Raw genomic sequence first — 27896 nt, 5'->3', positions numbered from 1 at the left:
GTGATAAGGGAAGGGAGGAGAGCTCAACCTTGGGGTGGGGGTGGGGGTGGGGGTAGGTGGTAATGGGGGTTCAACAGCTTTGTCAGACCGGAGAAGATGCAGGCTCAGTTTTGAGTGATGGAGGCAGCAGGCTCATGCCGGCCTTGTCAAGAGGTGACAGGTATGCAGTATCAGATTCAGCCATGGGTGAAGAGGGCAGAGGAGCCAGCTTAATCCTGGTGGTGATGGGTGTCCTGTAGCGTGCTCAGATTGCTACAGATCATGTGGCTGCAGCCTCAGGTCGGCCGGAGACGACGGGAAACCGAGTCAGGCTCAGCTAGGGTTCCTGAGGAGTGTAGACTCAGGTTCAGCCCAGCCATTTCGCGCGAATTCCCAGGTAGTCGCCAGCAGCCAAAGCCCAGGGTGTCGCTAGGGAGCTCAGGCAGAGCGGGCGGACGCTGTTCCCGCGGCAGGCAGATGGAGGCGCTGGGCTGTCGTCCGCAGCTTTGTGGTAGGAGGAGCTTCCGCGGGTCGCGTCCCTCCGACAACAAGCCCCGCCCACTCACAGGCCCCGCCCTTGCGCCCGCCTTCCTAGCTTGCGGCCGCCTGCCCAATCCCCAGCACTCTCGGCCCAGCGGAGCCGGCGCTTGTGTGGCCGGTGGCTGCCGAGGGGGACCCTAGCGAGCCGCGGCGCCCGCCGTCCGGGGACCTGCGCGGCTCGGGAACGCGCCCTGTCGCTATTGTCTCGGGGCCGCACGGGCTCGCGCCGTCCAGACGGCGATTCCCCTCCTCTTCCTCCGGGAGGGGAAGGCACCCAGAGCGCCAAGCCGGGCTGGCTGGAGGAGGTGGCCGCGGAGGCGGAGGGAGGAGCGTTATTCCCCGGTCGCTACTGCTTCTCCTCCGGCGGAGGCTGCGGCTGCCGCTGCATTCAGAGCGGCAGACGGTCGCGGGTTTCTGGCCATGGAGAGGAGATCTACGCGCGGCCACTCCAGGAGCTCCGCTCCCGCTTCTCGAGCTACCGCGTAGACACCTGAGTGTCTACCGACGCCCGGAGGGGGAGGGGAAGGTAAGGCTCCTCTGGTCGCGGGTCCCCAGCCCCGCCTCCTTGGCGGTCCTTGGAGCGGAGAAGGCGCGGATCCGATTTGCGCACTTTAGTGTCCTGGAGGCCTGGCCGTCCCTGTGCTGGTGTTTTGCACAACATCCTGTGGGTCCCAGAGTCCGTCTTCGTTGGCGCTTTCCCGCCGGGGTTCTCCCAACTCTCCCCGAAACTCAACCTTTTTAAATCAAAAAGGGTCCTTGGGAATAGGGATTTGCTCCTTTTTTTTCTCTCTCTCTCACTTTGCGTCCCCGGGGAGGGTAACAATGGACCTTTTAATGCCGATGTGAACAGCCCTAAACTTTCTGGAAAGACTGCGTGGGGGACGCGGACCGCAGTGAAGGATTGATGGAATGTGCATTGTGAAGCCTTGGCGTCTGCGAGCGCGCGCGCTTGTGTGAAGTTTCGGGGGGCGGGGGATCTTTGTCTCCTACTATTCCCTTGGGTTAGTGTGACCCTGTTCCTTGTGGTGAAACGCGGCGTTAGAATCTGGACATCTTTAAGTCTGGTGACCAGTTTTAGCACAGGACCCAGTTCCCAACTTTTACCCCCGCAGAGTTGGGAGGTCCTGGCAAAGAATGGGGTTTTCATTGCGAGTGCCCTGAGGTGCTGCACTTAATACTACGACTTACTAGGCTCCAGCAATAAAACCAAGGTTCTGACTTGCCTGTGGACCCTCTGCTGAGGGTTGATGTTTGTTGCCAGACTTCTCTCTGGGGGCGGAAACACCTCACTAAAAATCCTTCTCCGAAGGTTAGGAAAACAGACTTTGATATATGTCTGCTTTCATCAGCGGTTGGGGGTTAAAGATAAAGTGTCTAATATTTTAGGAGCTTCCCTTCTGTTCCTGAACTACTCATGTTCTTAGGTTCCTGCCGCAGGGTTGCACATGTTGAAGGTGTGCAGAAGTCTTGAGAGCGCTTGCCAGTAAAAAGAGAATTTAAAGGAGGGCGCGGAGGAGGCGGGGCGGGGGGGGGGGGAACCGGGGAGAAAATTCTCATCCAAGCTGAGAGAGGCCTCACTCCCCGCTGCAACCAGGCACATGTTGGAAATGGCCACTAACCCCAAATACATAAAACTTATTATATACATCCCTAAAGATTTCTTTCTTTCTTTTTTTTTTGACATACCACTCATGATTAAATTTATTTATTGAATGAAAAATGAACATCTTGAAAAAAAAAAAAAAGCCCGAACAGAAGAAATCTACATGATACAATGCCATTGGTAAAATATTTGTATGCATCCCTAAAGATTTCAAAGAAGCTTGAAGCCTTAGCGCTGGTCTGGGCATCCTGCTCTGGTGTGTCCCTCATTATTTTTCAGAGGATTCTTTTGAGTTTGCCTTTCTGGCATGTTGTTCATTTAGTAAACACAGGGCAGGTTGCGATGGCGTTTTGTGTCTTTGAAATAACTCGTCTTATTTATGTGTAGGGTGGTGGGTTGGACTGGACATTTGTCTTATGACTTGAAATTCACTCTGTCCCATACTGTTTATCTAATTTTTGTCCTTACAGGACAGAAAGATTAAGGTTAGAAGTGACTTCTGAGCCACCACCTGCTCTTTGTCAGCCTGTGGATCAGTTAGCTGAGAAGTGGTGAGTGTGTCGATCTGTGCGTGTGAGTGTGTGTGCAGAACATTAGCATCTAAGTTTTTCACTGGGCTCCTGTCACGTCCATCCTGTGTGATTGCAATAGCGCGTCCATGGCTGCTTGTTTGAGGAGGGTCTCCTCTCTTCATCTAGCCTGTAGCCACTGGGTTTCCTGAGGTGTTAGAATGAATCACAGGAAAGCTGAAGTGGCAACACCTCAGTTAAGCTCTAGGGGACACAGTTAAGGCTTCCTCCACAACTCCCTAGAAAATGGGCTTGCGGGCCCTTTGGTAACCCAGAGGATGCCGCTTACTAGCTGTGTGTCCCTGAGCAAGCTTCTGAAATTGAGATAGATGAGACACATTTCAGAAGAGAAAACCGTTACTGAATGTACAGTTGGAGCCCCACGTTTGTAAATGTCTATATGTTATAAAGTGCTCTGACATAGTTACTAGTCATGCACCCATCTATCCAACTGCCACGGCTCCATTAACTGAATACTTATAAATCACTCACCGCGTGCCAGACATTCTGGAAGGACTCTCAGCATTGCTCTGAGGCGCTTTCTGTTAGTGGGAGAGGGAAGTGAAGGAGCGGCTGCAGATGGGGAAGCAGAGGGCGGGAGATCCCAGTGGTTTCCATTGACAAAGATGAGTAAGGCTGCAGCTGAGGAAATGAGTGTTGCTGGGGGACCCAAGCAAACTAACAATGCTGAGATCTTATCAGCGTGTGAATGGGAGACCGACTGTGCCTCTCTGCCTCTTTAGGAGGGCGGCCTTACTGGAGGCTGGGCAGTAGGAACAGTTTCTGACACTATTTGTTAAATCAGGCAAAATAATAGAGACTGAAAATTGGCATAAGAAGTACCACCTTTTTCTTTCTTTCTTTCTTTCTTTCTTATTTTTTTGAGACAGCCTCTATAGCCTAGGCTGGCCTCCCATTGCTACAGCCACCACCACTGTTACTGGCCTGAACTTCACTCAGCAAAACTGAAGGTGAGAAGTCAGGCATAGGTTTGAAAGAAGGCTTTGGCAGCTGATAATGGTTTACTACTGGGCAAATCACTAAATTTTTCACCTGTGGGGTAACTTTTAAAATGCTTGATGAATATGCTGGAGTCAATTAAGTTTGCAATTGATATGCAAATTATTGAGTTAACACTGCCAACCCGAAGGTATTTTATATTGTAGTTTGGAACAAGCTATAAATAGATATAAATTATAGCTCAATGAAACTAGCCTCCACCACAGATTTCCATTTATTGGTCCCTTTCAGAATGGAAGCAGGTGTTCTGGACTGCAGCCTGGCTGATGGATGTTCTGTGATGTGCCTCCCTCGTCAGGGCATCTGCCCACCCCACTCTTGGGAATCTTATCATTGGTTTTGGCTTGGGAACATTGACTGGAGGGACGGGCCGCCTGGTACAAGGCATCACTCAAGATGTCTGAGTTTGTCTCCAAAGCCTTTTACTCTGATGTCCCAACAAGGTCAACATTGGAATAGGTGTAGGTGAGGCAGCCGCATGGCTGAGACTATGAAACAAAAATTCACTTTTATCTTCTCCATTTGTAAAGAGGTAGAATTTTCAACGAGACTGTTAAAGGCTATCATCACAGCAGCTGTTGTCAGGGTGAAACGGGAAACCATAAGCCACACTTGTGTTAGTTCTCCCACTTGAAATGGACACAAGGTCAGCCGACATTTCAGAAATTGCGTTTGATGGAAGTCCAGACTCAGATGCTTAAAGCTATAAAGTTAACTGTGGCTTCTGCGGATGATGTGAATGTGAGTGGTGGTATTGGACACTGCTGGGCAAGCCAGTCCTGGCCTGTGGCTCCAAGGGATTCTAAAAATACTGATAAAGCATGGAAGTAGAGACCCCTGAGAGGCTCACTAATTAGGCAAGGTCATGTAGTAAATTAATGGCTGAGCAGGGACAAGAACCTCTTTGTCCTTATTTCCAGACAGCAATTACCCCGACTTTCCCCATTTATTCTTTTATTCCACTTTGCTTTCGTTGGCAGTTATTTAAGTGTTTAAATAGTTTTCACTTAAGCTTAGACACCTAAGCTGTACCTGTTTTAATGGGAGACCCATGTCTTTTCATCTCCCATATTCATTTGCCCATGCTCTTGTGCACGTAGTAGGGTGGTGATTGTGATAAATGTCTGTCAAATAAGGAACTCCAAGTAAAAAAAATGTTAGCTTCACTTGCATTTTGTGTAAACAGGATGCAAATTTGCAGTACTGTAGAAGTGCACTTCTTTTTCCTTAAGAAGCAAGTTTCTGGAAACATTCAGATTTCTTTTTTGTGAGTTATAGAATCGTTTGTGTGGTCTTTTTTTTTTTTTTTCCTCTCTCTTTCTCGGCTCCTTTTGAGAAACCTTTAATGCTGGTCAAGAACTGTGTTCAGCAAATGTTTTACTGTTTTTATAGTCTAGATAAGGCATAGGCCATCAGATAGATAAATGAGGCATAGAGTCTTCAGTAAAATGTCTCTACAAAAAGTAAAATAGACTCAGAAAACATAATTACTGTCTCTTTACAAATTAGTCCTTTGATCTATGAGACAAATCTGTTTTGAAATTATCAGTAGATCTCTTCTGTAGATAGGTTTGTAACAAGACATTTTCTTCACAAGGAGGAAAATGGTGGACTTTTTACAGGAGGCGTACCAGGATTGACTCTTAGTTCGGCTGCAGGTTAAGTTGTGTTTAATAAGAACTTTTGTTGTTGTTTGCCATGTGTTTCATGTAGCTCAGGCTGGCCTTGAACTTGGGATATTGTTGTTGTTGGGAAGAACTGCAATTTAAGACAATTCACAGTGAGTCACTTGAGAAAGGATCTGCCCTTATAGACTCTGAGTTTGATGAAATATCTAAAAAACATACAACTTACTGCACCACAGAGCAGATATGTCTTCTTGCTCAGGTCTGGACTCTGTGTTTCCTCAGTGAACCAGTTATTGATTTGGAGGCTTTTACCTCGTTAGTGGCTTTCACTTGGGAGACTGTAAGCCTTCTGCACAACAATGCTGTCTGCTGTTGTTTCCAGTACTCTTTCCTGAAGAACGGGTCATCTGGCAAGTTTGAGTAACTAGCAGAAAAACATGCCTGTGTCCCATTTCAAAAGAAATAGGAAAAATTCATTAATTTTTTTTCCTTTTGAAAATGCCACTATTATACAACCAACTTTGTTGACTAGGAAGTCTCCCCACTAAGCTTAAAGGATTGTACTCATGAAGTTAAAGGCGTGGCCTTAATTGCTCAATGGGAATGCATGGATAACCACTCCCCATTGATAATCAAATATAAGTAAGTGGTGAGGAGCTGGCGCCTTGAGAGGAAATAGGATGCATTTGAAGGTTGTCTAGGTCACAAAGCCAAATGAAGGATGTGAAATCTTCCCTGCAAAGTTCACAGCATCCTTTTACTTACGAACAACAACTGCTGATTTCACAAGTGCCTGGTCCTTACTTATTCACCAGGGACAGCCAGTAGCTGTCCGAACCATTTGCTTTTGTGTGCTGTGTATGTGTGTGTGTGTGTGTTAAACACTATGTTTCTATTGTGAGGCAGAACCAGTGTGTCAAGAGATGGTGGCATACCCCTTTAATGCCAGTAGAGAGGCAGGTGGATCTCTGAGATCGAAGCCACCTGATCTGCATAGTGAGTTCCAGGAGGGCCAAGCTGCATAGAGAAACCCTGTCTCAAAAAACAAACAAACTGGGTTTTATTCTTGTGTTCTCTGATTAGAAAGCTTCCTTTTTAGGGAAAGGACAGTAGTATACTTGGGTTCTGGTCCCATGATTGAGTAGCCCGGATCATTTTTGCTTGGGCATCTTTGATAATCCTTGGTTTGAAAAACAGGCCAGGATATAGTCTTTATTCTGGGAGGCACAGCATTTCAACGTTAGCGTAAGGCTAGAGCATTACCTTGTGCATCTGCGCTAGCCAGTCAACCGCTCCTCTGGCTTTAGCCCTTTGCTTACCTTTCAGCGCCACCAACATAACTTCCTGGCGATTTCTTCTTAAGCAGCATTTTAAAGGGTTGTCCTAACAGTCTCCAGAGAATGCGGCCAACCAATGCAGGCCGCTGGCAGCCCTGCCCTTTGCTGTATTAATTAAATCAACCTCCTTCGGGTCAGACCTTGGCTTTGGGTCTCCCTTTGGAAGGTCAGCTGCAGGGGTATGACGTGCAGAAGCCTCCATTGTGGGCCTCTGCACAGCCCATCTGTCACTGTCAGCAGGTTGGAAGCCTCTCTTATGTCTTCCTAGCCAATGGGAACCAAGGGTGAAGTGGGGTGGGGGTGGGGGGTGGGAGGGTGGAGGGGTGGGGGTGATGGGAGGGTCGGGGTGGGGGAGTGGTTCAAGGAGCCTTAGAAGAGCTTGGGGGCGGAGCTTTTTTTAAGAGAATGGATAAGAGGAGAGGGAAGAAATCTGAGGAAGAGTAACAGGATAAAAAGAAACAGGGCCGAGATGCAAATGACTCTTCCCCCTTTGTCTGATTCTTCAGATTGAGGAAGCTTTGAGATCTGTCAGGAGTAGGAACCACACAGAATACAGCTGTGGATCTGCGTGGCTTTTCTCTGGGATCCCTGAATGGGGGCAGCTCTCACTGTGCAGAAAGGCAAGAAGCAGGACAGTGGGCTTTGTAAGGTAGGAACAAGGAAGCCGAACCATTTGCTTTTGTGTGCTGCAGCAGACAGCTCTTCCATCCTATGGGGACTCAGATAGACTGCAGCCCTCTGTATTTAGGGCAAATTTTTGTTTTGAGATCTTTTTCTTTTACTTACAGTTTAGTTCTGTGGCACTGAGCACAAGTGACCACATCCAGTTTGGTTTAGTGTGGTGTCGCGGTTTGGTCTGTTGCAGGAGCTCATTCTGGAAGAAAGCTGGTCACAACAATTGATGGTTCCCTAGACCCACCAGGAGGCCTGTGTGCTCTGTTCCCCTTTGCTTTTGTTTCTGCTTGGGCAAGTGCTATTAGCTCTATTCATTGCTACCTCGGCCCCCTAGTCCATAGGCAGGCAGTGTTTTCCTGATGCTTTAGCTTCCCTCAGCTCTTGAGGGCTTAGGGTTGTCACCTTGTCCTTCTCCTGGACTTGGTTAGCACAGCTGAAAAGGCGGGGCTGTTCAGTATATTATATCATCTGTCAGGCATGTGCCTCATCCTGTGTGAAGGCCCGAGACGTAAGAATTAACTAAAATGCTTAAAGGTCAACAACTTTACAGTTTGGAAGTATTCACTGACTTTTGGTATCAGGCATTTAAAACTATCCCTTTAAATGTTCTTAAAGGATTTGTTTACTTTGTGTTGTGACTGTTTTGTTCACGTAGTTATCTGGCCGCATATGCATGCCTAGTGCCCAGGGAGGTCAGAAGAGGGCGCCATATCCCAGGAACTAGAGTTGTAGATGGCTTTGAGCTACCACATGGGTGCTGGGACTGGAACCTGGGTGCTCTACGTGAACAGCTGCCGCTCCAGCCCTAAGCATCTTCTCCTTGAGGAGTTGAGGGGTGGGTCTGACCGAAGATTACAGGGTAAGTTGCTAAGGACTTACTCAGTGAAACTGCACCTAAGTTGCTAATTTCCCTAGGAACACCTCCTGTTTGAAGCATAAGTATCTGCTGTTTTATTATCTTCAGGGTAGCCTCTCCTTATTTCTAATTTTTGTTTTTCGAGTGTTTACTAGATCATGATTGTATCTTTCTAGGACAGTATAACTTAATTAAAATTGAGTTTTGGAGTAGGCTAAAGTAATTTTAAGTAAAAATACTTATTCCAATGTAAATGATTGGCAGGGATTCATTTTTCTTTCTTTTTCTTTTTTTGCTTTTTAGTGCAGTTAGTCTCCTTAGGTTGTGTATTTGAAAGATTCCTTATAATATCCCTGTATTGTATCTTAATATATTTAGTATATTTTAGAGGAGTTTTTCTTTGTGAGGAAGAGAATGTGTGTTTACATTGATCAAGTGGAGAAAGCAGATAGGGAGATAGACAATAATTCATATCTTAATCCCCTATCCTTTTATTTGATGGGAGAGGTTTGTAGTTAGGGCTTAGTGTACCTCTTGTACCCAGAAAGTTGGCTAGGGTACATGGTGCTTCATGAAAGTGAACCGGGGTCAGTATAAGTAAACTAGTCTTAGCAAAAGTCAGCTAGTATGTTAAAGCCACACAGTTGCCGGGATTGTGCCATTGTGCCCTACCCTGATGCTGAGACTGGAAAGAGAGAGATTAAGAGGCCAGATGTCCTGCTGGAGTGTGTGCTTGGAGCAGAGCACATATGGGCTAGGGCCTTCAGTTCCCTGGGGGCGTGCTTATTCAAATCTGAGATCTCTAAGGAAAGGCCAACTCACTTTCTCAACCTGCTCTTTTCTCCCTTAGTCATTATGTTTGTAGACACAGGATTCCTGCTGAATGCCTCCCAGCAGTTATTTGAGGAAAACATTTTATACTATATACTTTGGGAATGCAGTGTGTAATACATCTCCCTAATCCACGCCCCCCACCCCACCCCACCACACACACCTTCCCAACCTCTTTGTTCCACAGATGTGTACATGTGTTTGCACAATTTTTTTTTGACATTGGTCACATTTAAGTATTTACTTGAAAGTTTGAAAACAAAAAGGGCCTAAAATGTCCCCAGTTGCTAAGTTTATTTCTTCTTGAGCAGCGCTGTGTGTGCAAGCTCATGCTTATAGCTTATAGCAGACACAGTCTCTCTGTCAAGAAAAACTAAATGGGGCACCTGACATTATCTCTTTAAACCAAACCAAACTACGAACCTGGAAGTCACATCGATGTTATACTCTGTTGTGTCTCTCTCTAAAGCAAGAAGTTAAAGATACAGAATCTTGCCTGGAGGTGGTGGTGCACACCTTTAATCCCAGCACTTGGGAGGCAGAGGCAGGCGGACCTCTGTGAGTGAGTTCGAGACCAGCGTGGTCTACAAAGTGAATCCAGGACAGCCAGGCTACACACAGAGAAACCCTGCCTGGAAAAACAAAACAAAATCTTGAAAATTTAAAGGAGCTAGGAGCTAACAGTTTGATTGGGTCAGATGCTTGGATAACTATAGTAAAATGTATTCTTTGTTTTCTTAATTTGTATACACCTCTTTTCTGCAATATTTTGCCTTTTGTTGCATTTCTTTTTAGACACAATTATGATCACATTGTGAAGATTTTCTAAGACCTTAACAAAAGAGAAAGCCTAGCCAAATTTTAACCCTTTGAACAGAATCCTTAGAAGCAAAGATTTCAAAGTATTCAGTTGATTTTTGTTTCAAACTTTACTACTTTGCTCAAAAAAAAAAATCTGCAATTAGATCATGCTGATATCTTGGCTGTTTGTACAAGCCTGAATTTTCCATTTAAAAACAGATTCTCATAAAAGGTATAGGAGGACATTGTAAGAGTGTGAGTGGGACAAAAGGATTGGGCTCTCGTTGGGTGTTCCGTATGATGGGGAGCTGTGCGTGTGAGCCCTACAATGGGTGGTCGGGCTGCGTCATTTAGAAGACTAGCGATACACGATCTGTTGCTCTGTAAGCCATAAGCCCCTATGCTGCAGAGAGCTTTCTCTCTCATCCAGCTCATCCCTTCTCCCTGTCAGCAGTAGGAAGTGGAGGGGAAGGTTTGCCATCTCGGCTTCGTGGCGGCATTTCCTACCTTGCAACTGAAACCGTGACAGCACCGTGTGGAAGGACGAAGTTAGCCGGCTCGCTTGCTGCACTCTCTGTAAGACTTCCCGCTTGCAGAGGTGACTCAACAGATTGCAGTTTACAACTGTATTTTGTAATAGTTAAGCAGGAGCTGACTTTTTAGTTCTAGCTGACTTTTCTGAGAGCCTCTAGAATATTGAAGGGCTAAATGAAAAGTTCCCATGGTGGGGTGTGGAGAAAAGGCAGGGCACAGCGGAGGGAGAAAGAAAGAGGAGAGAGAGGAAGAGAGAAAAATGGAGAAATTTTGTAGTTTAACAGTTTCTTTGGGACTCAATTAACACAAAATTACACAGATTTTCACCTGTCTCTGTTTTCCTTCTATTATGTGTGTGTGCACCTGTATATATATGGGGTGAATATGTGCCACATTATACTTAGATCTCTCTCTCTCTCTCTCTCTCTCTCTCTCTCTCTCTCTCTCTCTCTCTCTTTCTCCCCCCCCCCTCAGCCCCCCCTTTAGCATAGCATTTATGATGAATTCTTTTGCAGGAATTTGTGGTCTAAGTACAGCAGCTGCTTATTGAGAACCTACTGTGTATAAGGTCCTGTGAAAACACCAAGGTGAGGCGGATGGATACATACATAAATTAACTGAAGCGTAAGGCTCAAAGCTAGACTTTAAACAGTACAGCAAGAGCAAGTGGAATAGGAGCTTAGGGACTCTTGAGAAGCCTCCTAGACAAGGCAGTGTAGTGCTTGGGAACTGTCAACTATTTAAAAACTATAAGCAATCTTCTCAAAGTCCCACCCATGATCCCCTTTAATATTATCATAATTAAAAATAATTGCGTTCTGTGTTAACTGGCTATACTTATACCACATAAATTAATTCGCGGCTCTTTATAAGCCGTATGTGTTCCTCTAGTCTTGCTATTTTTTGGAGCATGCATATGCCTGTTTCCCAAGAAAAATATTTTATTTAAAACAATAGTGAGGTTTTAGGGCTATTTTGGTGGTGGGTGGGAGAAGAGATTGAGAATTGGAAAAAAATATTACACATTACATATTTATTTGAATGCTTACTTTTCCTAACATTTGGCAGCATTTGTAAGTCAGGTTTTTATAGTCTTAGACATTTCTTTAGGTACCTTCCTTAAATATTTACTCGTCTTACTGATGTGAAAAATTTGCATTATTTGTTGTTTGATTTATAACTAAGTCTTTTGAGCTAATATGTTTAAGGCCTCAGGTATATATTCAAGGACTTTTGAAAAATTATGTTGTAAAAACTGTGGAATGCTTTTCTGATCTCTGTGTGGCTTCAGGCACTCCTTGGTTCGTACTTGCTACAGGGCGTGGTTGGCATACCCTGCCCTCTAGCCTGGATTCCCTAGCCCAGGGAAGGGGCCTTTCCTCTCCTGGGGGCCCTTCACTGTGTAGTCCAGACAGTTTGGTTCCTTGGTTCCCCCCTCCATGTGCCCCCCCCCACCACCTCTGCATTCTCTCCTCTCTCTTTTTATATCTCTCTTCTAATCCTTCTCTCTCCCCTCTTTCAACAGCGACTGGGAGCTGCTTCCAGTAAACCTGCATTTATATATAACTTCATCTTGCAATTAGCTCATTTTGCCATTTCAGTCATCTGGTGCCGTGCATGAACGACTTGGTTGTTCCCATTAGATGGCGTGTTTATGTCAGGGACTGTGCCATGCCATAGTAGCCTTTAAAAGGTGGAGTAACAAGGATGAACCCGTTCATTGTAATCTGATTTCCATTACAAGAGCGACCTTTAAAAAATGACCAGTAGCCAGGCTTGGTGGCGCACGCCTTTAGTCTCAGCACTTGGGAGGCAGAGGCAGGTAAATCAATGTGAGTTCAAGGCCAGCCTGGTCTATGAGAGTCCGGGACAGCCACAGCTACACAGAGAAACCTTGTCTTGAAAAACAAAACAAAACAAAACAAAACAAAACAAGAAAGACCAGTAATGCTAGCACACACCATTAAAGTGAAACATGAGGCCCCAGTAAACCCCAGATTGTACCTGATGTTTGAGTGGAAGCTAGAATTCCAGTACTCTTCCGCTACAGGATTTTCAGGATTAAACAGCTGTTGTTGAGAGCTTGGGAGGCTGAACACCATTTTGGCAGTATTTTCTGGGTGATTTTTACCTTTTCCAAACAAGGGGTTTAAACAGAATTTGGGAGCTGGATTTCTTGAGGAGGCCTCAAAGCTTTTGTCTGAACCGCACATGGTTTCTACCACAGCGCTCTAATGATGCTGAGCACTGCTGCCTCCTCACTTAGTGACACACCTTTCTCATGAATAATTTAGACCTCTAAGTGGCAATCTATATTTTGAAAGTTATGTGCTCATCCTACCATCTCTAAAGTAAATCCGTCGATGTGAAATAAAACCTGTAGGAGGCATGTTTCTGTTTTTCCCTTTTAATAATTTTTATGAATTGAAAATAAGGTGGGTTTTTTTTGTTGTTTTATTATTTTTTTTTTACAATGTTTACTCTAAAGTATCATGGAAGTACTATTTTAGTTTTGAGGACAACAATGGTGGCTCATTTGTCATTTTCAGCCAGTAGGCTAATGGACTCAGAAGGATTCATTTGTGGCAGATGCCTTCTACATTTTCTTGTTAAGTTGCCATTTTGTGACACTGAGTACATATTATTCTGTTATTTCCAGTGGATTGGTGACTCCCTGGAGCCTCTCACTGCTTTTTATTTTATTTTAATTTTTTTGTGGCTACATCTGGTGTGACACATTATCTCCCCCGCAGGCCCCTCAGCCTGACAAGTAACACCAGCCCTTCTCACCCTGAGACAATGAAGCAAAAAGACTGCAGCTCAAGGGGCATCGATCTCGCCCCTGTCACTGCAGACAGTGACAGTTGTGTCCCCTCCCAGTGAGCCTGGCATTCAGGGACATCCCCTCTGCCCCTTCCTTTGTTAATGGACAGCTGTTCTCTGTTGCACTCTGCTTGGCTGTGTCCATTGTTTGGGTCTGCTGCTTGGTGAATACAGCCGTCTCCTCAACAGCACCTTGGATGGTGCTCTTCTTTCTTTGTCTGCAGTCTAAGCTTTATTTAAATAACGACTTTCAGCTTCATCTGAATAATGGCTTTTAGTCACACACCAAGCCCTACAGACCTAGTCATTTTGATAGACACAGGACTCTGAGAATGGTCTGTGCCTCTTGTAAACTCATGATCAGTTCCTGACCACACCCCCTGTGTGTTCTCCATTCATCTCCGTGCCATTTGGGCCCGGAAATACTTACCTGTGAGCCATTTTATGTTTCATGGGTTTGCTGATTGTTTAGAGAACTTAGGAGGCCTCTGTACAACTAGATGAGTCTTCTTTATTTGGTGGTAGACAGGGGGGAAAGTATTGTGAGGGTACTGGATGAAGTCAGGTGACCTGGGACACTCTGGTTATTAAGGAAGGGTATAATGGGAGCGGTGGGATGTCCTGAAGCTGTTGAGCGCATCATGGTTATCAAAAGTCACCCTAGCAGTAGCACATTATGGTAGAGCTGGCTGCCTCTTCCGCCATTCTCCCTTCCCTTCTTTATTCTTTCCCTCTACCCTCTCCCTTCTAAATTTTATTAAAAATTTGTTCTTTTTAGTGCCCACATTGATGATCATAAAGAGAAGGGCGTGTGTGTGTGTGTGTGTGTGTGTGTGTGTGTGTGTGTTTCTTAGTAAATGGAGAATCCTGTATCATTAGCTGAGTGAATTCATTCGTGGAAGATTCCAGAACTTAACATACTGTTTGAGGCCAGTTAGGTTCCGATTCTGTCCCAGGCTGAAGTGTGGATCTCTTTCTAGGGTTCAACTTTTTCGTGAGCCAAATGGGAATAATGGTGCCTACGTGTAGTTTTGTTGGATTAAATGTATTTTAGCTTAAAACAAAAACAATCAAAAATAACATCCAAAACAACAGAACCATAGTTTGATGTCTACTTTGAACGTTTCAGGATTTAAAGAAAGAAAAACTTTAGATTCTTTTTACGTTTGTGCTTGGCTGGTGGTGGGGATGGAGGGGAGGGCAAGGCGTACTGTAGTTCATGTTGGCCTTGTACTTGCTATGCGGCTGTGGTTAGCAGTGGAGTCCTGATCCTCCTGCCTCCACCTTCCACATGCTGGATTATAGGCACACGTCACCACACGAGGCTAAACATTCAATGCTGAATGCATTCAGCATCTGTAGGTAAGTGAGGCAACATAGAGAAACGGTTAAACTGCTTAACCATGAGATAGCTCCAGTAGGGGAGATGGAACATCCAAATGTGAATGCCTATCTGTTAGAATGTTCTAGGGTCTCTATGGGGTTCTCCTGTGATACATGGACTTGTATCTTCAACTAAAGAGTTTAGGGCTGTGAAGCTCAAACCATGATCGCTTGCTTCGTTGTCACCCAGGCAGCTGTAGGAAGTGATTATGTAGTAATCTGCGGTGGACAGTCGGTGAAGGTGGTGGTGGTGGTGATGGTCTTGCACAGTTCCTGAATCGAGGATGTAACTGGGGTAGTATTTTCAGTCAGTAGACTGGTACCCGGCTGGGGTGAGGATGGGGAAGTGTGTTAATGGTGCTGATTCTCAGGTCATTGAAGAATTACTGAAAAAGGATGGGGCTGACGGCCACACAACTTTATGGATATACTTAATGTCACTGGATAAAAACAAAAAGACAACAGAACTGGGCACGGTGGCGCACACCTGTAATCCCAGCATTCTGGGAGGCAGAGGCAGGCGAATGAATCTCTGTGAGTTTAAGGCCAGCCTGGTCTACAAAGCAAGTCCAGGACAGCCAAGACTACACAGAAACCCTGTCTCGAAACCCCCTCCCCCCAAACAAAAATAAAAACAAAACAGATTTATGTTTGCCTTAGCATATTCCTCATTACATGTTTTATAGCTGGGGTGTGGCTTAATGGTATAGTGCTTGCATCACATGCACAGATGACTGGGTTTTATCCCTAGCGCTGAAAATGTTTTTTTTTATAAGCTAGGTTCATGCTTCTAGGCTCAGTATTTGGGAGGCAGGGCCATTGTCATCAGTTTGAGGCTAGCCCAGGTTACATAGTAAGTTCTTAGCCCAGCCTGGTCTACAGGACCCTGCCTCAAAACAAAGTTTTAAAGCCGTTTCAGCATACATGTTCAAAACCTTTTCCTTTTCCCAGTGACAGGATATCATGTATGCCGCTGGTTCCAGGGGACACTCCCCTGCTTTCCTGCCACCTCAAAACGGTAACGGCCATCGCTCACCTGGTTATGTTCCCGGGAAGGTGGTCCCCTTACGTCCTGCTCCTCCTCCAAAGAATCACACTTCAGCCAAACTGACCTCCAGGAGCCAAGAAGCCCCAGCAGCAACCTTCGCCTTCTCCCCAGAGGAGCAGCAGCGGCCGCCGCCCAGGGAGAGCCGAAAGCAGAAGAGACACAAGAACACCTTCATCTGTTTTGCCATCACCAGCTTCTCCTTTTTCGTGGCGCTTGCAGTCATTTTGGGAATCTCCTCAAAATATGCTCCAGATGGTATGTGCTGCATGTGGATGCAAATGTATGCATGTGGGTATAGTTCAAAAGAAGAGTTATAGGGAGGACAGAGAATATATTAAAGGAAAGAAACCCCTCTTTTGTTGCCTAGGCTGGCTGTAGCTATCCAATGCACAGGTAGGAGGTGGCGTAACTCCTTATGAATGAGAGCAGTTATCTGAGGAATCTGTAGCAAGGCTTAGTTTTCTTTCTCTTTTTTCCCCATTCTTTCTTCCTGTCACTGTGTTTCAGGGCTCAAGTTGTTCTTGGTGAATCTCTTAAGATGCTTTCCACGGGCTCCGCTAATCCTCGTGGGAGCTGTGGGTTTTGGATCGCAAAAAGTTTATTTGGTCCTATGACTAGTGAGCAAGTAAACTTTATTTAAAAACAAACAAGTGACTTAAAAAGCCCTGTTTTGTCCTTGGTGACAGGCTTGATAAACAGTGCAAACATTTTTTTTTAAAAAATGCTTTAGAGTTATGGAGTGTTCTGTAAAGAAACTTCTGTGCAGGTGTGCATGTCGATCCATTTGGCCGGCCCCTCCCATTCTGTTCGTAGCTGAGTATCATGTAGGGAAGCTTTAATTTCTTAAACGATATTTGCTTTTCTGGAAGCCAGGTCAGAAACTTAATGATCGGTGCTGAGGAGATAATTCAGTTGGTGAGCACTGAGTTTAGTCCCCACAACCTGTGCAGGGGATGGGGGTTGGGAATAGTCACCCAGAACTGTCGGGCCTCCAATGCTCTCTTCTGCTTTCCTCAGACACCTGCGTTCACCAGTCATACATTCACAAACAATTACATGCAAGTAAAAGTTAAAAAGAAAATCTAATAAAACAAAACAAAAGCACAGCTAGGTTTGGTCACATGTGCTTGTGATCCTGGTGCTGGGAAGGTAGGACCAGGCAGATTCCTGAGGCTGAACGGAGCTGGCCTAGCCTGACTGAGGAGTGACTCTCGGGTTGCTCTCTTGCCTCCACATGCTTGTATTACTCACTCCCTACTCCACAGACAGACAGACAGACAGACAGACAGACAGACAGACAGACACACACACACACACACACACACACACACACAGGAGAACTTAATGGTAATAGATTTACTTTGATTGGTTTTGGAGAAACCTGTTGCCTGTCAACTTTGATATGTTTTCAGCAAACAGTAGCTTTGTAGGCTTGCCCATTCATTAGTTAGAGGCCCCAGGGTGTAGAGGACCAGACCATTACCACCTGAGTTGAGCACACCTTTGTCTTTTGCCTTTTTTTGAACAAAGCCTACTACAGATTTTTGTCTGAGTAGATGCCTTTATAACTGGATATAACAGTGTAGCAGTTATATCCTTTGGCCTTTTGTAAAACTTACAGATATTGTTTTATTTTGATTTTTGGGGTACTTTAGGGATGTTGTAAATCTTAAGGTCCAGGAGGAAGAAGTTACCAACATTTCTAAGAGAGATAAGCCTGTCCACAGCTTTGTTGATGAGCCAGTTGACCACACCATGAATTTCTTTGATTTCCCTTGTATGTAGTGCTGACTTTCTCTTCCCAGTTCCAAGCTTAATAACCGAGCTCTGATTCACATTTCCCACATGATCTTTAGGGAAGGGAAGCCAGACTAGTGGGAACTCGGAACTGGAATCTGTGGCTTTCCTGCGTGTTTTCTTAGTCCATCCGAAGCACTGGGCTGCAGATACAGTTCCTTCAGTCAGTCTTCTTCAGTTTCATGTGTTGGCAACACAGGTGCGGATGACCGCTGGAAACATCTGGTGCCCTGAAAGGCTTTATGGTCAGCCTCAGTGTGTGGTTTGCTGTTACAATTACAAATGTGCTTTACTCCACAAGTGGGCCAGCCTGGAAGATGGGGCTGGCTGAGTTGATTTTTAATGATTTCTGCACATCAGACATTTTCTTTTTTCTCAGTTAAGTATATTTTACCGGAAGGAACCATTTTTTCTTTTGTTGTTGTTATTGTTGTTTGTTTGTTTGTTTTGTTTTGTTTTATCTTGTGATGGTTCTAATAGAGTGTGTTCTCTAGGAATTGATTACAAGCAATTAAGAGGAATTGCATAACTATTACAGTGGGCTCCAGGTCTCCACAGACTGGAATTCCTTCTCAGTAGCCTGTGACATGGGACACACACATTTACTTCTTATCTAACACTATGGAGAATTCCGGCTGTATGTCTAATGAGAAAATAAGGAGGTTGAGGAAAAGTCAGTTTATTTTATTTTTTTGTGGTGCTGGGTTTCGAACCCTGGGCCTTGTCTATCTTAAGCAAGATCGTACCAGTGAGTCACACCACCAGCCCCAAAGATAATGATCGCTTAGTAATGTGAAGAGTTAAATATTAATTATGAATCTGCTATGAGAAAAATAATCCCCTCAAATAATTTCTGAGGCCTTTGTGAGACTAATTTAAATCTAGTCGCTCTCACGTCAGAGTGACAGCATAGGCTGCTTAATAGGAAGATGACAGCATTGGGTGTGCAGGTTCAAAATGCAAACTCAGAGTGCCTTTCTTCTTCACCAATAGTCTCTGTTTCCACATGTGAGCCTTCGACCTAGACACAATATGTCTTCTTATGGTCCTTAAGCTTGTGTCATGCATTGCTACCTTTGCTTAATTTAGATACAGGTGCTTAATTTAAATATAGGTGCCCCAAGGATGACAGGGGACACACATCTTTCTTCTTTTGAAAATAGGTTTACCTTTATTGTTTTCACTAATGTGCATGTGTGTGTATCCGTGTGGGTGAATGCCCGCATGTGTGGGTTGATCACAGAGGCCACATGCGGACACTGGATCCCTCGGAGACGGCAGTTACAGCTAGATGTGGGGACTGAGAAGCGAATCTGGGTGTTTGACTCCGTCAGCGTCAGCATTTCTTGTACTCTTGTCTCCTCTTGAAGCTCCTCTTGGCTATACCGTCCGTCCTTTGGGGCCTGAGTCTGTGAAGCTGCCTCAGTTACCCTACCTCTTTCTTCCTTTGCACAGTATGTATCACTTAATGATTGTGTCCATGATGGATTTTTCCCAGGATAGTTTATTTATTTATTTTTATTTTTTTAGAAAAAATAATTTTTATTATCACTTCAATAAGAAATTATGTAAATCATCAATGAAAATAAGCAACCACATTATCTATTTTTAATTTAAATTCATTTTTAATTTATTCACGCTATATCCTGATCGTAGCCCCCCTTGTCTTCTATGAGCCCCACCTTGCCTCTCCTTTCCCCTCATCCTCTTCCCCTAGTCTTGAAAAAGGGGGAGTCCTCCTCCCCTTCCAACTGACCCCAGTCTATCAAGTCTCGTCAGTACTGCCTGTATCCTTTTCCTCTATGGCTTGGCATGTCCACCCCACCAGGGAGAAGAGATCAGAGAGCAGGCAACAGAATCCCTGGCAGAGGCAGTCCCTGCCCCCTTTGCTATGGGACCCATATGGAGGTTGAGCTACGTATCAGCCTCATATGAGCTGGGGGCCTAGGTCTTCTCCACGCATGGTCCTTGGTTGGTGCATCAGTCTCTACAGGCCTCCCGTGGGCCCAGATTTGTTGGCTTTATTGGTCCTCTTATGGATCTTCTGTCACTTCTGTGTTCTTCAATCCCCACTATTCCATAAGACTCCTTGTGCTCTAAAGTTTGGCTGTGGTTGTCAGCATCTGATTCGATCCCCTTCTGGGAGGAGTCTTTCAGAGGACTTCTATGTAGGTCCCCTTCCCAGCATGGTTTATTGACTTGAAGGAATATACCATCCCCCACCCATACTTTACAAAATTCATAGTATCTTTCACAGAGTGGCAATACGGTCTTTGACAAGTCTTGATTTTGCTAGTTGATCAGAAGTGAAGCTATGATTTTTCTCTCCACTATAAATGTTTCACACACTAAACAACAGCTGTCATCTATTATCTGGTACTTAAGAGGCAAGCTACAGGAGGATTACACGTAACGGACCTGATTGCTTCAGGCAGAGCTTCCATGTCACCCAGCTTGCTAACTAATCTTTGTGCGGCTTCACTGCTCTGTCATTTTCTCATCTGAAAATGAGAAGTCATGGTTTTGGCCATGTGTGTTCGGTAGTTTTGTTGGGAAAGTGTATGTGTCGGGAGCGGGGGCAGGGTGCTTTTGCTGCCTACTTTCTGATTCTCTGTGTTTAGGAAGGAACTTGTGATTATCTAACTTGCATGCTAGAAAGTTCTGCAATTTCTGCTTATGATAGTCAAGGCGGGGGTGGGGTGAGAGGGGTGTGTGTGTGTGTGTGTGTGTGTGATGGGCATCAAATGCAGGACCTCAGGCATGCTAAGCTAGCACTATACCAGTGAGCTACATTGCCAGCTTATTATTTTCTTTTTAAAACCGTTTTTCTAGTGTGGTTCCAAGGGAAATTCACCCTTCCTGTTGTTCATTTATGAAATGGATAGTCAGGGAAACTTCATTTTTATCTGGTGAAGTTGGACCTGAATTGAGTGTTGATGACTTAATTTTGTGCTACTTTTTTTTAAAAAATATGTTGAAGTAAAGAATTGATACCTCTCAGGTTTGAGACGGGATAGGATTTTCATTCCAGGGGCAGGAAATCGGTGTGTCTGTAGCTTCCGTGCAGATCTGCATTCGGCAACAGTAATTCTTTGGCTTGGCTGGTCTTGTTGTTTTCTTGCACTTTGTTAGGCTGGATTCTCTATCAGGGTTTTGCTGTTTTGTAGAGAATTGTCCAGATCAAAACCCTCGTCTCAGGAACTGGGATCCAGGACAAGATTCTGCGAAGCATGTTATTATCAAGGAGGGGGATATGTTCCGCCTGACCTCAGATGCTACAGTGAATTCTATAGTCATTCAGGATGGAGGTACGTAGTAGTCCCTGTCTGTGGGGGCCACGTGGATGCTCTATAATGTGGGGGGCATTTGCTCTTGCCCGTGTAGAATATCTATTGTAGACTTTGTTCAAAAAAGAAAGAAATAAGACAAAGGGGTGCCCGCTTATTTCTTCATTGCTGGGATTGAGAGAGGAATTTATTTTGACTTAGAGTGCCAGAGGGTGTGGGCCCCACTGGCAGGGGAGGCAGGGACACTGGTGCACCTTCCTCTGAGGAGCTTGTGGCTTGGTCACACCATGGTGGCAGCCAGGAAGCTGCTGGGATTGGAATCAGGGGGTGCTTATCACCCATGCGGGCCACCCCAGGGTCTGACGTCTGCTAGCTAGAAGAACGCAGTTCCAAAGGTTTAAGTAGTGTTGCTCTTTTCAGGACTGCTTGTGTTTGGGGATGATAAGGATGGATCCAGAAATATAACCTTGAGGACTCGATACATCCTGATCCAGGATGGTGGGGCGCTTCATATTGGAGCAGAAAAATGCCGCTATAGATCCAAAGCGACGATTACCTTGTATGGCAAGTCAGACGAAGGTGAAAGTATGCCAATATTTGGCAAAAAGTTTATTGGTGTAAAGGCTGGCGGGACACTGGAGTTACATGGGGCACAGAGGACATCGTGGACGATGCTGGCGAGGACTCTGCACTCCTCAGGCCTGCCCTTTGGCTCCTATGCCTTTGAAAAGGACTTTTCCCGAGGCCTTAATGTGAGAGTCATTGACCAAGACACAGCCAGAATTTTGGAATATGAGAAGTTTGACACCCACGAATACCACAACGAGAGCAGGAGGCTTCAGGACTTTTTGAGAGCTCAGGATGCCGGCCGGATTGTTGCTATTGCTGTTGGAGATTCAGCAGTCAAGAGCCTATTGCAGACAACCATCCAGATGATCCAGGAGCGCCTGGGAAGTAAGCTGATCCAAGGGCTAGGCTACAGGTAGGCGGACTTTCTTGTCTTCTCTTTCCAGCTCTGTATTAGAGTCTGTTTTCCGAGAGCCAAGAACCACAGGCAGCTGCGACTGTATGGCCAGCCTATTAACCGCCCCCCCCACCCCGCCCCCAACCCGTTTTTGTTTTTGTTTTTGTTTTTTCTTATGTTGGTTCATTAGATTGCCTCTTGGGTTTAACTACTAGATGGACACAGAACAGTTTTGGCTTTGATTTATGAAGCCCTTTGTGAATTGTTCCTAAGGCCAGTGGGAAACACAAGAGATGTGCTTCTGAAAAACAATGGGCAGCGTGAAGATAATTTGTCTTTGAAGTGACTTCTGCCTACCATTATCTTCTGAGCCTAATGAAATGAAGAAGCTGAAGTCTAGGCTAATGGAGGCAGCTGAGGAGCTTGAAAGGCTAAGGCCCAGTTCCACGGCGAGCCTGTCACGAAAGCCCTAAGGGGTAGGCATGCTTAGGTTCTTCTCTTTCCCTTTTGGAATCTTTTGCATGCTAATTTGGTGACTGGGATCCTCCCGTGCTGGTTTGATTCCACTTGCTTTTCACTGGCCCAGGTCGGCCGGATTCTGGCATAGGAGAGGCAGCCAAGAGTTGGGGGCTAAGCTCATCATCCTTACAGAAGTTGTTCTTGCTCTTAGTTTCTCTACGAATCAACCATGATTTCCTAATGCTGTCTGAAAAATGGAGGGAAGTAACTGGCTCACCATCTAGTTAAAAAGAAGGAGGAGGAAGAGAGGAGGAGGAGCAAGAGGAGGAGGAGGAGGAGGAGCAAGAGGGGGAGGAAGAAAAGAAAATAGAACCCTGACTTTATAATTCTTGTGGAAGTTCATACAAATGGTAGCAGACTAAATAGTTTGTGGCTGGCTATTTTGCTTACATGATGAGTGTTATCCATATTACTGCACATAGGGACAGGGCCTCACTGTTGCCCTGGCTGTCCTGGAACTCTCTATGTAGACCAGACTGGCCTCAAACTCACAGAGATCCACCTGCCTCTGCCTCTGGAGTGCTGGGATTAAAGATGTACACCACCACTCCTGGCTTCTACCATTGTTTATTTTGTATTGAGTGAATAAACTGCAGTTTGTTGGCTGAGGGAATTAGGATGGCTTACCAACATAAACCTGTTACAAGCTGTGTTTCTGTAACTCTTGCTTTACTCATTCACTGATGTGCATGTGCATGTGCATGTATTCCTGTGATGCAAAGACCGAGGAGTGAGAACCCGTTCTTGGCAAAGTTAGCTGCCTATTCTGTTAGTCCACTTTCAGTAACATGGTGCCTAGGATGCAGAGCGAGAAGAGGCAAGGTCTGGGGTGCCATTAGCTTCGTCAGGGTATGCCCTTGTGACCCAGTGTCTTTCTCCTAAGCTCAAGTTTTTGTTTTTTGTTTTTAAAAAGGTTTTACTTTGTGTCTGCGCACATGTGTGAGTGTGCCCTCAGAGTCCAGAAGAGGGTGTCAGATCCCATGGAGCTATGTTGTGCCTCACTTCACATAGGTGCAGGGTACTGAAGGCTGGTCGGCAGGAAGAGCAGCCAGTGCTATGAACTCCTCTTCCGCTCTTAACTGGCTGCCCCAACCTCTCTCTCCCTGCTACCTTTTAAAGATTCTCGTACTTACTAGTAGCATCATTGGCCTGGAAACAAGCCTTCACTACATGGCCTTTGTGGGGCCATTTAAGATCCACATCGGAGCGCGCTTCCTTTGTTTCCTAGTGCAGCAGGGGCAGCCTCTCTTCTTTGCTGCCATCATCACTCTGATCTTGTGTCACCATTGGCTGCAATTGTTTTGACTGTGCTTCTTCCCTCTGCTGAACTGCTTTCTAGATTCCCTTGAAAACATTGCTACTTATTTAATGGTGCGGTTAGACTGGTGCCCAGCAACCTTCCACGTCCAGGCTTCTTAAACAGTCACCGTTTTGACGACTGCCTTCTAGTGCATTGTAATTTCCCACAAGTGCAAGGGGGGATGTAGGAGTGCTCTTGTGATAACGTTAATAAAACAGAGCGTGATTTCATAGTTGCTGAGGCAGTTCTGGTGAGTAAAGGGGCCTCTGCCTTCTTCCTCTCTTCTCTGCTGGGAGATACTGTCGAGACGCCTTTTGTTTGATCCTTTCTGCTTGCTGTATCAAGGGATAGAAACAGCTTTGATCGGATCTCAGCCCCTAAGCCTCACAGGGGCAGCTGCAGGACTTGGAAGGCTGGAGGTTTGCTTTAATGAACTTTCATGTCTGAGTATCTAGCCATCTGTCTGGCACAGATTATATTTAGTTGTTTTTTTCCCCCCTAAGTAGGAAGTTCACATTTTTTTCTTTTCATGTTTTGAACCAGCAGGCTTAAGGCAAATTTCCTGATACATTTTTTTTCTTTGACTAACTTTGGACACAGGCTTGGGCAAGTCCCTGGGACGTGTTATTGTGGAAGTCAGATGGCATTTTTAAGCTTTCTATTGGTAATTGCTTTCTATAGGTAATCCATGTAAAACTGAAAACCTGTTGGAAAGCAATCCTGTGGCTTTAAGGATGTTTAGAAACTTCTACGGTGATTCTCAGCCTTGATGAAATTTACAAACATTAAAAACTGCTAATGTCTAGGGTGTCTTGGATGAGCTTTTCAAAGGGCAGGAACCCCGTCAAGAGAGTGATAATTGCTACTGTAAACTGTGATCTCTAAGTTAGCCTGCCTTGTCCCTTTCTCTCTTTCTGTGTGTGTGTATGTATCTGTGTGTATGCATGCATGTATTTGTGTCTGTGTATATCTGTGTGTGTGTGTGTGTGTGTGTGTATATCTCTGTGTGTGTGTGTGTGTATTTGTGTCTGTGTGTATCTGGGTATGTGTGTATGTATCTGTGTCTGTGTGTATCTGGGTGTGTGTGTGTATATCTGTGTCTGTGTATTTGTGTGTGTGTATGTATCTGTGTCTGTGTGTATCTCTGTGCATGTGTGTCTGTGTGTATCTGTGTGTGTAGGCCCTTGGACAACCTTTAGTGTGTCTTTCGATTGCTCTCCACCTTATTCGTTGAGATAGGATCTCCCACTGACCCTGGAGCTCCCAGATTTGCCTAGGCTAGCTAGGCAGTAAGCTAGTGATCTGCTCGTGTCCACCTCTGGACACTAGGATGTGTGCCACTGGCCCCTGCCTTTTATGAAGTGCTGGGATTCTCAACTAACGTCTTAATGCTTTTCCAGAAGTTTCTTCACTCTCCCTAGACCTTATGATTCTCAGAGTATGTTTAGTAGCATCATTTGGCATCACTGGAGAGTGCGCTAGCCTTGTGGATTCTTTGATCCTGTGACTCTCAGGCTGTAGTGGGTGGAGTGGGGCCGCCATCTTCCCTCAAGTCATCCTGATGCTGCGCTTTGAGAGCCACTGTTCAGCTCAGTGTTGAGTTGATCTACCTGCACAATCAGGTGCCCTCTGGGCCCCCAGCATTTATAGCTAGAATGACACTTGCTTATGTGTGTGATGTGTCCAGAGTTCTATGATTAACCGGAGCCGTTGTCATCACTGTTTCACCTGTGAGAGAGCTGGAAAAACAAGCTATTGAAAATCAGGTCCACTTGCTTCTGTGCCATCAGCTCGTTTAGCAAAAGCCTAAAGTGCAATCTCATGGGAAAAGTGAGACATGAAATCCAGATGTGCAACATCAGCCTACCAGCATATCCACGTCTTGGGTTTGGGCCATTTCTATGACAAATAACCAGATGTGCTTGTTGGTTTTTTTCTTTATAGGCAAGCCTGGGCTTTAGTTGGTGTCATTGATGGTGGGAGTTCTTCCTGCAATGAATCTGTGAGAAACTATGAAAACCATAGCACTGGAGGGAAGGCCCTGGCTCAAGGAGAATTTTATACCTTGGATGGTCAGAAGTTCTCCGTGACAGCCTATAGTGAGTGGATTGAAGGTACGCAAAGGTAGTTTAAACTCTGTGAGACCAGGGTAAGTACTGGCACAGGTGACTGTGGGGCGTTACTGTGTCCAAAGTCGGTCTGTCATGGTGGATTTGTTGGCTAGTTGAAGTTGAAAGTGATTTCCCAGCTAAACTTATATCTTGTAGACTCAGGAAATCTAGGCTAGGTACTAACTTAATTTAGTTTAGGTAGCCCTACCTGGACTGTGTTCTTGATCCTGAGCCATAGTGTCTGGTTAAGTAGGGTGATCTTGGTTGTTAAGCTTGCTGCGTTCTACAACCCCCTGTCTCCTGGGCATGCGGGTGGGTGAGGGATTCCCTTTATTGAGGTGAGAAGACTTTCCCACTGTGGTGGCACCTTCCCCGTCCAGTATAAAAAGGAGAAAGTAAACTGAGCCCCCTTTTGTTTCTGCCTACGGGCACAGTGTGAACAGCTGCGTCACGATCCCCCTTGCGTTGACTTCCCCATCATGATTGATCATACTCTTGAACTGTGAGGGAAAACAAACCCCTCCTCAACATTGCTTTTGTTAGGGTAGTTTATCATAGCAACAGAAAGGTAATTAAGACAAGTAATAGAAATGGCTTCATTTCTTGGCGTTGAGCAACATCCGACCTCTGCATGGTGTGCTTGTGCTTGGACCCTTTAGACAGATGGCCAGCAAATGCTATGCTTGGCCACATGCAGAGGGGAAAAAAAATCCTCACCTTGTTACTTAGTCATCTTTGTCGTGTGGTCATGTCCCCATAATCTACCTAAATATTTATATTGGGCAAATGGGCAGTGCTATTCAGAGAATTGTTTTTCAGTTCACAATATCGTAGCTAGGGTGTTAGAATTTTATCCGTGGTTCCTCCTTTCTGTTTTTTTAATCTGTTTTCCTAAATCAGTTATTTTTAAAATCAAAGCCATGTGTTTGTTTTTATATTTCTGTGTATGTGTGAATGCCCGTGTATATGCATATGCACTACATGTGTGCCTGGTGCTTGAGGAGGCCAGAGGGGCCATCAGATCCCCTGCAACAGGAGTTACGGGTGGGTGTGAGCTGCCATGTGGGAGTTGGGAACTGGACCCAGGTTTTCTACAAACCAACAAGTGCTTTTAACTGCTGAGCCTCACATGCTCCTAAGACAGTTATCTTAATTCTTTTTTTAATTTTTATTTTACCTTTATTTTATGTGCATTGGTGTTTTGCCTGCATGTATGTCTATGTGAGTGTGTCAGATCTTGGAGTTACAGGCAGTTGTGAGCTGCCATGTGGGTGCTGGGATTTGAACCTGGGACCTTCGGAAGAGTAGTCATTGCCCTTAACCACTGAGCCATCTCTCCAGCCCCTTATCTTAATTCTTTAAATTTTTTATTATTGTGTGCATGTGTGTGCACAGTGCATGCACAGCATATGTGTGGAGTTCAAAAGACAATTGAGAGTTGGTTCTCTTCCACCATGTGGGACCCAGGGGTCAAACTGCAGATATCAGGTTTGATGGTAAGTGCTTCCCCCCGCCCCCCACCCACGCTGAGCCATCTTTCTAGTTCCCCGAAACTTTAAATTTTCTTTAGTATAAGTTTTTATTATAATCCTTAAAAAATTGTTTTTCTTTAAACAAACTCTTACTTTGTAGCCTTGGCTGATATAGTTTGTTTGACTCTGACTAGTATCTGACTCTGGCATGTCCTATTTTACCTATTTGCTGCCAGGGCTTTTTTTTTTTTCTTTTCTAACCAAGTGTGATACCCAAATTAATGTGAGCTGAGCAAAATTACATACTTTACCATATCTGAAATGAGCCAATTGTTTATTATATCTGAAATGAGCATTGTTGTTGACAGAATGCCTGGTATCCCATCCTGGTCCTTTTATTTCCTTTTTGATCATAGACAGTGAATTGATTAATTTCTTAAACCTCAGTCTTCTCGTTTGAGTAATGAGGATAAGAAGAGAAGCACTAAACAGGGTTGCCTTATGTATCACATGGGAAGTGTTCATCATGTAGAATGTATATGCCATACTCATGCATGTAGATACTAAATAAGTGCCAATGCTTCTGTAAGCATGACTTGGGTTCTAATGAAATCTTTTGAATGATTGTGATTAAATACACTGTTCTGCTTTAAAAACCAATAGTTGGGAGGGCTCGAGAGGTGGCTCAGTGATTAAAAGCAGTGGTCTTCCAGAGGACCTGGGTTCAGTTCTCAGTACCCACATGGCAATGTACAACTCTCTGTAAGTTGGGTTTCAGAACATCTGATGCTCTCTTCTTGCCTATGTGGGCACTGGCAC

At 45.1% G+C, this 27896-nt stretch overlaps 1 protein-coding gene across 5 annotated transcripts in view; it reads left to right on the top strand.

Moving 5' to 3' along the window:
* The first annotated feature begins 585 nt into the window (after nt 1–585).
* Nucleotides 586–27896, top strand: part of CEMIP2 (cell migration inducing hyaluronidase 2) — an 86315-nt gene continuing 59004 nt past the window's right edge. The window contains exons 1-7 of one of the 5 annotated variants that reach the window (XM_084764375.1): nt 586–1045; nt 2593–2679; nt 3582–3662; nt 15531–15882; nt 20592–20732; nt 21132–21693; nt 25439–25608. In XM_084764375.1, the coding sequence (XP_084620501.1) occupies nt 15543–15882; nt 20592–20732; nt 21132–21693; nt 25439–25608 (1213 nt within the window). In that variant the 5' untranslated portion in view covers nt 586–1045; nt 2593–2679; nt 3582–3662; nt 15531–15542. Of the gene's footprint in view, nt 1046–2592; nt 2680–3581; nt 3663–7182; nt 7326–10927; nt 10961–15530; nt 15883–20591; nt 20733–21131; nt 21694–25438; nt 25609–27896 lie in introns of those variants that run through there. The other 4 variants (XM_084764378.1, XM_084764374.1, XM_084764376.1 and 1 more) reach the window with 4 other exon arrangements.

This window comes from Acomys minous (genome assembly GCF_964271855.1).
Source record: "Acomys minous genome assembly, chromosome: 2".
NCBI lineage: Eukaryota > Metazoa > Chordata > Mammalia > Rodentia > Muridae > Acomys > Acomys minous.
The sequence above is the reverse complement of the archived record's forward strand: the minus strand, read 5'-3'. Positions and strand labels throughout refer to the sequence as shown.